General features: G+C 44.5%; 1 protein-coding gene across 1 annotated transcript in view; it reads left to right on the top strand.

Moving 5' to 3' along the window:
- Positions 1–12,421, top strand: part of EFCAB8 (EF-hand calcium binding domain 8) — a 3,172,177-nt gene that overhangs the window by 2,446,148 nt on the left and 713,608 nt on the right. Inside the window, exon 21 of the mRNA XM_085615170.1 lies at positions 8,974–9,138. Within this exon, the coding sequence (XP_085471296.1) occupies positions 8,974–9,138 (165 nt within the window). The remainder of the gene's footprint in view (positions 1–8,973; positions 9,139–12,421) is intronic.

Here is a 12,421-nt window from a genome sequence, read left to right as displayed (position 1 = left end):
AACTACACCATCTCCGACAAAGAGCTATTGGCCATCAAAAGAGCCTGTGAGGAGTGGAGACACCATCTGTTGGGAGAAAGGCACACCGTAGAAAGATACACGGACCATAGGAACCTGTTATTTCTGAAAAGCGCCCGAGCCCTAAAACCCCGGCAACTACGATGGTCATTGTTTTTTGCAGACTTTGACTACGTCATCAAGTACAGACGAGGCCCCCTGAACGGGAAGGCAGATGCTCTTTCCAGACCCCCATCTTGTGGAACCACTGAACACAAGGAGGAAGAAGAACCTCCCGTGATCCTACAGAGGGCGTTCTTTCCCTTAAGGAAGTAAAAGAACACTCCTCGTCCATCGATCAGGCAACCTGGGTACAGGAAGCACCCCAACATAGATGTGTGAAAGAAGGATTGCTGTTCCATGAGGGCAAACTCAATCTGCCCACAAGACCTCTCCAACAACAGGCCTTACAGTGGATTCACGACTCCACCTTGAGGGGACATCCAGGAATTCATAAAACGGGACTTGCCATAACCAGATATTTTTGGTGGGAATCCCTGCATGAAGATGTGAACACATACATTTCCGAATGCTCTGTTTATTCCCAAGCCAAGGCACAGCATCAACGACCCAGTGGGCTGCTCAGATCAATTTCCACACCACCATCCCCGTGGCACACAGTCTCCATGGACTTTATAGTGGAAATGCCCCTTAGCCGAGGTTACGGCACCATTCTAGTGGTAGTTGACCATTTGACCAAAATGGGTAATTTCCTCGCTCTTACCAAATTACCCACTTCAGTTGCCTTAGCCTCTATCTTTTTGCAGAACATAATTAAACTGCATGGAGTGCCGTCCGTCATCATCACTGACAGAGGGTCCCAGTTTACATCCAAGTTTTGGAAAGACTTATGCGAGATCATGAAAATCGACGCCCGTCTATCTACCAGCTATCATCCACAAACGGGCGGTAAAACTGAACGGCTCAACCAAACCTTAGAGCAGAGGTCTTCAAACTTTTGTAGGTTGAGCCCCCCCAACTGAATTTTTTGAAATGTCGGGCCCCCCCACCACCTGACAGAAATTTCTGGAATCTTGTACACTACATAATTGACTGCCACCCGCATATCCCGGGCCATATCTGGCAAATAATGTTCAACGCAATGGGAGTTTAGTGAACTGTAGATTTGTGAGTGGGTGTGGTTAATGACAGGCTTATTACACAGCTCAAAACAAACAAAATGTTCCAAGATAAAATGTGTGCAAATTGTTTTTACTAGGATGCTTTGTTTTACACATGACAGATTGATAATAACACCACCAACATTAATGTGACGGGTGTGCCTGTTTTTCACCACAGAGACGGTCAATCTGTGGATGGATTTTTGCTACTGCCAACGGTGAGTGTAAAAATTCAGGACAAAGGGTCAAAATTCAGGACACAAATTCAGGACAGAAGGTCAAAATTCAGGACAAAACTTCAGGACAATAGGTACGTTTTACAGACACATCAGAGGAGGTCACGCCATAGTATATAAGTAAGCCCAGCCAAATCCAAACATATTCAACCATTTGCAAACCTATCCATCACGTATCCTTCCATCTATCATTTCACTCAAACATTCCTTCACCCATCCTTTCACTCATCCATCATCCATCCATCCACCCTTTCACCCTATCACCCTATCCATCTGTACACTCATCCATTCACTCTTCTACCCATCCATTCACTCATCCATCCAGCCATTTACCCTTTCACCCATCCAGCCACCCTTTCACTTACTCATCCATCCACCCAGTCACTCATCCTTCCACCCATCCACCCTTTCAGTCATCCATCCATCCTCCCTTTCCCTCTCCATCGACCCTTTCACTTAGCCATCCTTCCTTCCATCCATCCATCCACCCACCCATCCATCTACTCATCCACTCATTAATCCATCCATTGACCCTATCACTCATCTATCCTTTCTCTCATCCATCTATCCTTTCACTCCTTCACTCATCTATTCATCCTTTTGTCCATCTACCCTCCCTTTCACTTACTCATCCATCCTTACATCCACCCTTTCACTCATCCTTCCATCCATTCACCCTTGCACTTATCAATTCATCAATCCATCCAACATTTCACTCATCCATCCACCCACTCACTCATCATCCACCTTTTCACTCATCCATCCTTTCACTCATCCTTTCACTCATCCATCCTTTCACTCATCCATCCTTTCACTCATCCATCCACCCTTTTACCCATCCAGCTACCCTTCCACCCATACATTCAGCTATTTACCTTTTCTCTCATCCATCCTTCCACTCACTCATCAATCCATCCATCCTCTTGCATTCTCCATCTATTCAATCTTTCATTCATCCATTCACCCTTTCACTAATTCATCCAGCCATCCACCCATCCCTTCACTTACTCACTCGCCCACATTTCATATTAATTTTGAGCTGAGCCTTTTTGAGAAGAGGCCCATCAAGAACTTCACCCTCGCTGCAGGAGCCATTCCAGGACTTGGACAGGATCCACCAGGGTGGGCACAGGGGTGGGCATGCAGTTTTCAAGTATTCCAGGGAGGGGTAGGGCTCCTCACCCCCTCCTGGACAAGACAACGAGAAGACAGGCTCTCTTTCCAAAATGTTAGTTTTGCCATACCCCACTGTGATGTACAGTACTTAAAGGAGATACTCCAAGATAACTGATTTAACTGATTGTCCTCCATACTTTGTTTAATCAGTGTGGGTGCGATTGTGCCATTTCTTTATTTTATTCCAATTATAGACGGCATGTTTGCAGAACCGATGTTAGCTTCCAATTTAGTGACAGTAATTAAGCTCTGTGAAGAGAACCACTGCTGCCTCGGGGTAATCAGGGCCGGTTCTAGGATGTTTGGGGCCCTGGGCAGAAAGGGAATGTGTGAGGCCCCTCTAAATTGCAGAGACGCATTCAGGGCTGTTTGCATCTGAATAGATGCCCCTGCGCCTGAAGCTGCAGCCCCTCCCTCTCAGTCACCTTCAAGCACCTCTTAACAGCTCATCAAGGGCTGAAGGTGTGAGGGTTGCCATCCCGCTGTTTTCAAAACCTCCGTTACGGCCGAATATCAGCCATCAGATTTTCTTGTGGAGTGCGCGCCCCCCCTGGAATGGTGGCGCGCCCCCCCTGGGGGGCGCGCCCCACAGATTGAAGAACACTGCCTTAGAGTAATACCTTCGCTGTTTCACGCTACAACAGAAGGAAGAATGGAGCAGATTGTTATGGACAGCGGAATTTGCGTATAACAACGCCTCCCACTCTTCATTGGGTTGTTCACCCTTCTACTGTCTCCAGGGGTTCCATCCCAACACGCTGCCCTTCGAACACCCAGTAGCATCAAATCACCCATCCATACAGGAACACCATGCTCATCTCAAGCTGACATTAGACACCGCCAAAGGACATTTGGAAGAGGCTCGTAGAAGAGACAAAACACAGGCAGATAAAAAGAGAGCACCTGAACCGATATATAAAGTAGGAGACAGGGTGTGGCTTAGTACCAAACACTTAAAACTCAAAGGGAATAACCGGCTACAACCCAAATATATAGGTCCCTACACAATAGCCAAGGCCATAAATCCTGCTAAGGGTACATGGAAGGGGTGAGGCAGTGCAGCACATGGGCTGTAGGGGGCAGGCAACATGTAGAGAGACTAGGTGTGCAGAGAGGCACGGACAGCATGGCAGCACACAGGCTACAGTGGAGTGTGGCACATAGAAGGTATGCAGGGAAGGCAGAGTGTATACAGGTTGCAGGGGGCAAGTATAGGGGAAGCAAGGGCAGAGCAGCACACAAAGAAAATGCAGGAAGGTACAGCCGCAATCAGCATCATATGTCCACTCAACCATCGACATATGTCAATACCCACCATCATACGCCAACACAGCTACCAACATACTCGCTATTATACATTCAGACAACCAGAATAATATGCCAACACACCTATGCTCATAAGGCCACACAAACCACATCATATCCCAACATATCCACCTTCATAATCCACCACACCCAATGTCATACATCAGCACACTCACTATTGTTTTAACACGATTAGGGTTCACAAAGATAAATCTACATGGGTAGATTTTACTACAAATAAATTTACTTTTACAGTTTTGAGTAACTTTACTACTTTTGCCTAATCACTATTTACTCGACTTCGCAAGATGGGGAGTCATGTTCATCTCTTGAATGGGTAGGATGAATACACGAAAAATTACCATCGTCCTGCGACTGCTACACCTATTCCACAGGGTACCGGCAATTATAACTAAACAAGATCTACAACAAATCCTAATAGCGTGCAATAGATTTATTTGGCATAACGGCAAACCAAGGGCGGCTAAAATGGTTTTACGGAGCTCACGAGAGTGCAGAGGTCTATGTCTTCGGGATATGCAGTTTTATTAAGATGGGGCTCAGCTACGCATAGCGTATGAGTGGTTGCGCAGAGAGACAGAAAAGCAAGCACTAGGCTGTCATGGAGATGCACTTGCTGTGGTGGATTATATGGGATGTATTATGGTTCCCCACGACAGCAAGACCGAAAAAAGAAGCATACTTATCTGATGTCACGCAGCCCTTAATGATGGTTTGGGATGGACTGACCAAATCCTCCTTAATAACAAAATTCCCCTTCCCATTTACCCCACTATTGAATAACCTGGAATTCACGCCAGCCCTGAACATGACCCAGTTTGAGACGTGGCGCCATGGTGACTGCACTATGCTCAGTGACCTCTCCCATGGTCAGGTGTTCAAGTCATTCAACCTGTGCAAAAAAAAGTTTAAAATCACAGTAGACTTAGATATTGTCAGTTATACTACTGCTGCTTACATCCACTGAACAAAGAGGCAGGGATCGGGGAACTAACAAGTTTTGAAAAATAATTCCTCACCTTTGATACAATCAAAGGCCTTATCAGCTATTTACGCTAACTTAAAAGACCCACCTAAGAAACACAAATGGTCCCACATGCACAAGAGATATACGTGAAAGAGTGAAGCAGACTGTGATGAAACATAACGAAAATTGTTTGGTAAATTCAGGGCAGGGAAAGATGGTATTAAATTGGTTATGACTTTTAGAACCCCCCCAGAATCTGAAGCAAATGTTCCCCAATACAGACAGCAAGTCCTGTTGAGGATGCAGAGAGGAGGGAATTGCACTACCCATCTGGGTGGGATGTCAAAATCTCAAAACTTTCTGATAAGAAATACTCAGCCATATCAAAGAGGCTATAGGCTCTCCAATACTACATGATCCACTAGTTGTAGCACTCGGGGTGTGCCCAGGCAGATAGGTGTGTCTGAAAAGGGGGTAATGAACAGTAATATTTACACAAGCTACTGCAAGCTAAACAGGGGCAAGTGGCACATTGGAATCAAGATAATTCCCCGGACATTGTTTAATGGGTGCGTTGACCAGCTGCTGCTCGCCATGGAGTTGTGGATGTATGATTTGAGAGATGAAGGATGGAAATTTGAAGCGACTTGGCAGCCTCTTCTAGACTACCACTGCGAGGGGAATCCTACCCTGCAATGCCCCAATACACTGAGAGGCCTGTTCCTTTACTGGTCACCAGAAGATTATGGCCATAACAATAATTAGAACATTGGAATGTTGGGAGCTCCGTTCAAGGCAGTTGAGTGCTCCGGGCTTCTAATGGCCGGTAAAACCCAGAGCTCCAACATTCCAATGTTTGTCGTTCACAGCTGCTGCTGTGAACAAAAGCCTCATGGAGCCCAAGGGGATTTACATCCCTCTGGGCTCACTGAGCCCTTTGTTTTATTTGTTGTCTGCCCTCTAGTGGCTGAATGTTCTAATAGCCTTATAGCCCTCTGTACCTTCGGCTCGGGCCTTTAAAGCTGGAGTGGGCCCTTAATGGCGCTATAGCCCGCTACAGTGGGCTATAAGGCTATATTAAATGCTCTCTCCTTTGTTATAGGCCCTTTCATGTGGCTCAGGCCTATAACTCAGTTTCAGGGCCTTTAACAAACAGTATAGCCTTCAGCAGTGGGCTATAGGGCTATAGCACATTTCTTGTGGTATCCGTCTAGGGTGAGACTGAACAGATAACTTGAGGAGCCACTTTCTCCTGTCCCTCCCACATTTACTAATAAAGTGTAGACATACATATAGGGAGATCTCTGCACAGAAAAAAAATAGGAGAGATGGAGGCAGAGACCACTACATGTAGGTTTGTGAATAGCATTTTTGGTAGTACATTAGGAGCTATATTGAAGTACCATTTAATCGTACTACAAAATTAAGTTTGTGAATAGGCTCTTTACTGTCATACATCAACACACCCACTATCATAAATCAACACAGCCATCAACATACACTAATACATCGACCATCATATGTCAACACAAACAAGCTTATAGGTGCACTCACCCTTCCTCGAACGTCCACACAACCACTCTCAGATAAAACATGGTCATGACTATGCAGCTACACAACCAACGTCACATTACTCCAATACACCTACCATCTTATATCCACGAAGGCAGCTTTGTATACCAGCACACCACCATCAAGCTCCAACACACCCACCATCTTATCTAAACACAACTCACATCATACGTCCACATACCATCCAACAACATCAACTGAATCACCATCATACAAGAGCAAACCCGCCATGTGTTCACACAACTAACAATATACACAAACACACTCCCCATCATATTGTAATACACCCATCACACACGCAAGCAACCAACATCAGATACCAAAACTGCCACCATTTTATTCCAACACATCCACCATTATACTTTCACACAACTCATATCATATGCCACCACGTACACACAACTAACATTATAAGCCAACACACCCTCCATTATAGGCCACAATAACCATCAAAAACCACAGAACCCAGAACATATGCTAGCTAGTACATGATAAAACCAATAATAGGCCGAAAAGAAACGAAAATTGAAAGCAAGTTCAGGTTAACAAATTTGTTAACAGTGGCTTCAACATGAAAACATAAGAGTCATGAAAATCAGAAGATAAGGTACTGCCTTCATCTCATGTCACAATCATGCCATTTTAATCAGCCAAATAAAGGAAATTTTCAATAGCTCCCAAGAATTGTCCACTAAAGTGCCCTTAAATGTAATTCTAAAGTATTTCAACAACACAGTAAAAAATGTTTAATAAAAATATTAAATTATCAAAATGCTTCAATCCATCACCACTTTCCTGGGATTGTCTACACGGGAGGTTACAGTCTATCTTCAAATATTTTAAACTTTGAAAACTCTTGATATTCTAAGTCTGGCCATTAAAAAGGCATCCAAATCACAAGTGGATACTTGCGATGGATACAACTAACCTGGTCAATGCCATCCTTCTCTCCGGAATGGTTCCTGGCCCTCTGAAGGATGCTCTCTCTCCCCTTCTAAAAAAATCCCATTATAGCAGCCCATTAATACTGATTAACTACCCGCCATGCCCAACCTCCACTTGCTGTGTAGAATCATGGAAAGAGAGTTGACAAGATAGCCCCAAAAATATGTGAAACTGAAACACATTTTCGAAACATATCCATCTGGTTTTTGATAGCCGAGGGACAGCAAAACAGCGTTGGCCAACAAACCTTCTCTTTATGTTTGCCAACATCATGACCCTAAAACTGATCTTTTACTTTTTGACTTCTCTGCCACCTCTAACGCTGTCAATCCTGAAATTCTGTTGGAAAGGCTCAGATACTGGGGAAGCAATCGATCGGCCCTTTAGTGGATCCATTCATTTCTCACCAGCTGCTGCCAGAAAGCCAGTATTAGATCAGTGGGATTGTCCACATGCTCAGTGCCTTGTGGCGCTCTTTCCCTTCATGTGTTTTCTTTTTATTTTCTAAATATGCCCCAGATACAGCTTCTTGAGCTATAACAAGTGAGCTTTCAAAAGTATGATACTGATTCTAGTAATCAGTGACACTATGGGACATATTATCAAGCCAGGCGATAAAATTATCGCCGCTTTAGCGGCAGAAAACTGCTGCTGAATATTTTAAATTTTTAAGCATTTTTATTTGGATTAAATAATGTTTATACTTACATTGAACAGTTTTTTTAATGATTTGTTTACTATCAATATGCCCATAGAAGTTTATTAATTACAATAAGTATGTACTGCTTGCCAATTTACATTTTTGCTCATTTTAATTTAAAAGTAGACTTAACTTTTTAATGGTGTGATGACTGGTAAGTAATACTTTGTCCCAGAGGATGCATTATCTCAGCTTGGGCCCTATTATGAGGGGGCCTGTAAATTTCGATCTTAGTGCAAACCCGTGTTCACACAGGGGTATGAATTATAGGTTTTGCTGCCACACCTCCACCTCCCTTCAGCTTTCGCCAGGAAAATTTCAGAATGCAAGAGCTGGATAAATATAAAGGGGGAGGAGGGACAATAATGTCCTGTCAATACAAGGATACTTTTTTGCAGGACACAACAATTTTGCATGTACTTCACCATTTTTCTCACTATTGCTCGGAATATTAAATATTTATTATGAGGTACTGGCACTTACGAGTGCAGTAAATACCACACACTAGTCTAGCCACTTGAAATCAGGACCTTAGACAGTATTTCTATTTCTATCATGCAATTGTGTCTTGACTAGGTACTACCCCTGACTCTCAAAGCTTAGTAGTAGATAGTGTTTACTGAAGTGCAGAGTTAAATATTGTTGATCTTTGAGTATGACTTCAAGGGTTTGCAGATAACAACAATGAAGTAATTACTGGCTCCTTATAGGCCCGTAGACTGTGTGCAACTTTAACAGACACACCCAGCAGTGCTCAAAAGCCAGCATAACATTGTGCAATATTATTCAAATGTTGTAAACCTGTATGTGTTTGTGCTTGCAACTCTAAATGTTCCTTACCCTTATATTTCATAACACTTTCTCTTTCTCCAGATCTGGGATATTGAGAATTACTGCAGGCATAAGGGAGAAGGGAGTGAAGTAAAAGGAAAAGATGGAAAAGCATCCACTTCAGAAGGGCTTCCTCTCCGTTTCTCAATTCCACATTTCTGTAGACCCATTGCGCCAAAGCATATGCCCCTGGGGTCAGAGACTGAGGTAGTTACACAGTTTATTAGAAGTTCTGCTGTAATTATCAAGACAGTTGAAAGCATAAATAAATGTTGCATCCAAAAGGTTCATAACTTGGTCAGCAGTGATGAATTAACATGTACATTTCTTCAGTGTTCCTGGTTAGTGACGTATATAAAATGCATGCTGCAATCAGAGCTTATTTTTGGCACACCAATTAATAAAAGGGGCAGAAGACAGACCAAGATTACGTTGTATTAGTCCATCACAAAACAATGCTTAAATCCACTGTGGTAGGTAACCTAAACAATAAAATACATCTGACGCATGAAAGAAAAACAACAAACCCAAGTGTTGTGTCTAAGATAAAATTCAAACTCTGTTCTCCAGCATTGAATCTTTCATAATTCCACATGCTTTGAATACTCCGTACTGGGAATCCTTAGTACATGAATAAATGGAAACATCGGTAAAATACATCTAAAACTAACAACTTATGTCTCTTAGGTTATGAGGGTTCAAACTCACTTCAAAAAGCTAAGTCGCATTGTTTCAAGGCACGAGCGAGAGGTTCTGATTTAGAGTTTGGTGAATGAGATACTCCGTCACAAACTTGAAGGATACCCATTCACCGTATTACAAGTGCCATAGGTTATAATGTAATATGGTTGACAGGAAATCCATCAGGTTTGTGACGAAGTATCCCATCTACCAAACTGTAAATCAAGCCCACATTCTCCTCAGTGTGAACTCTGCCTGCCTTCCTTGAACTCTGGGTGGCTCTCTTAGACTCTGGCTACACCGCATCGCACAATCCAATTTACTAGTTTTTTCTGTGCCTTTGTGATTAAGAGCACCCTTTCTACATTGATACTTGCATTAAGTTGCAATCTTCTTGTAAGAATTAGGTACCCAAGAAAAATACGATCCTGTTAAAGAGTAAAACAAGAATGTGAGCATTGCACAGACTTACTAGTTTTGCACTTTAGGAAGAAAACACTACAAAATATCACCTTCATTCAGAGCAGTAAAGTTGAATCAAATCAAGTTTATATTCAAGTGTTTTATATTATCTCCATATGTACATTCTATGTATTTCGGAATGTAATCCATATATATATATATATATGTGTGTGTGTGTATATTTATATGTCTCACCATGGCGATTCCCACCTCAGTCTCTTAACTCAGGACAGGTGCTTTCTCCATAGAATGAGCGTGGGGCCTCATTTCTGCTACACAGCAACTTAACAAAATTGGCACACTTGCGGGATTCATAGAAAACTTGTTTCGTCATTTACCGCCTTTATCAATGCTGAAAAAGCTTATTACAAGGTACGTCATGTGTGATTGAATATTTGTACTGTGTCCATTTTTGCCAATGGTGTATTACTGGCCAATAGGAATCCTATTGGTGTTTTGACTGCCCAATTCCTTTTACGGGCTGTCATGCTGATACCCCATCGCATCACCGTAATAATATTTAAAGTCACAATTTACATCAATTTGTTTCATCTGATCGTTCCATCCTAAATGGACCAAAACGGGGATACGATGTCTCATGGCTTTTACTGGCGATTGCCCCGCAGTCTTTGCCAGTCCACAATTTGAATCACCAAACAATGGCTTGACCATACACCCCTTGCCACAGCCGTCGAATTTTGCACACTGTTCCTCCCATTGGCGTCAGCTCAATAGCCAAGCGTCCCTGAGTTTGTATAACTCACGACTCTTCTGTGTTCGACGGGCGAGTCTTGTCGGCAGCGGTTCAATTGATTCACTGAATATCGCTATGGTGATTCCCACCTCGGTCTCCGAACTCAGGACGGGTGCTTTCTCCATAGAATGAGGGTGGGGCCTGGTTTCTGCTACACAACAACGTAACAAAATTGGAGCATTCGCGGGATTCATAGAAAACTTCTTTTTATTGCCAGTAGACGTGTCTCAGTGTTTACAGCCTTTATCAATGCTGAAAAAGCTTATTAAAAGGTGCCTTCATGTGTGGATGGACATTTGTATTGTCCATTTTTGCCATTGGTGTATTACTGGCCAATAGGAATCCTGTTGTGTTCTGACTGCCAATTCCTGTTTCCGGCTGTCATGCCGATACCACATCACATCACTGTTGTTACAGTTAGCGCTCTAGCGTTAGACGCTAGAGCGCACAAGGTCACTACGCAATGCGTACGCCACGTTCGTGGCGTACGCCTCTGTATAAAATAAAGGGGCGCGGCCTGCTGAGGCAGTCACGCGCCGATACCCAGACACAAAGTGTGGCGTCCATTATTATAGCTGCGGGGCCTATAACGAGTGCCTGCATCAGCGCGAGCGGCCCCACAACACTGGCGACGAGGATGGGATCAGAGCCCAGATAATATGCGGCATATGCAGCAAAAAGCTACGGACACTCACTCTCCGCCAACCGAACATCCCGATGGCGGACATTCTAGTGCTGGCACGGTCCCATGATCTATCCGACGCCCGCGCAGAGGAGATGGAGATGGCGCTCACACGAGGCGCCGGGTCAGGAGTAACAGTCAAAACGGAGCGGGCCGACGCAATACAGACGCGTGAAGCCTCCCGCCGACCGGCGGCAAAGAAGCCTGCAGCCCCGTGCGGGTACTGCGGGTATGACGAGCACGGAGGCAGGACGTGCCCTGCGAAAGGAAAGGCGTGTGACAACTGCGGCGTGATGAACCACTTTGCGTCTGTTTGTCGCAAACGAGCCACGCAACGAGACCGGAGGGGAAAGAGGCCGGAGAAGGCCTTGGTGAGACAACTATCCCAGCTGTCGCTGTCCTCCCCCACCAACCCAGGGCGCAAGCAAGCGCAGGCCCTGCAGGAAGATGCAATGGAGTCCGATGATGACGAAGGGGAGACATACCTGATTTCATTCACCAGAGCCCTCAAGAGCTCGAGAAGACCACAACCAAGGTGCGACGTCCTAGTCGCTGGGTCCCGGATAAACGCAGTGATCGACACAGGGGCGTCAGTCACCGTGATGGGAGTGCAACAATACAATCGCCTCCGACCCAAGCCTGAACTCCGACGGTCAAAAGCCCAGATTTATGCCTACGGAAGTGACACACCGCTGCCGTTGGCCGGAAAGATGACGGTGCCGGTGAAGTCAGATGACGCAGAGATAACGATTGACATACATGTGATCAATCAAGAGGCAGACACCCTCCTCAGCGGGCACGCAGCCGAAGACCTAGGGTTGATCGCATTCCTCCGGAAGGTGCAAGAATCCCAGACGACTACCCTGCTGGACCAGTTTCCGGAGCTGTTCACTGGCCTGGGGAACATCCGA

The sequence above is a fragment of the Triturus cristatus genome, chromosome 7 (assembly GCF_964204655.1).
Source record: "Triturus cristatus chromosome 7, aTriCri1.1, whole genome shotgun sequence".
NCBI lineage: Eukaryota > Metazoa > Chordata > Amphibia > Caudata > Salamandridae > Triturus > Triturus cristatus.
Note: the sequence above shows the minus strand (reverse complement) of the source record. Positions and strands in the feature narration are given on the sequence as shown.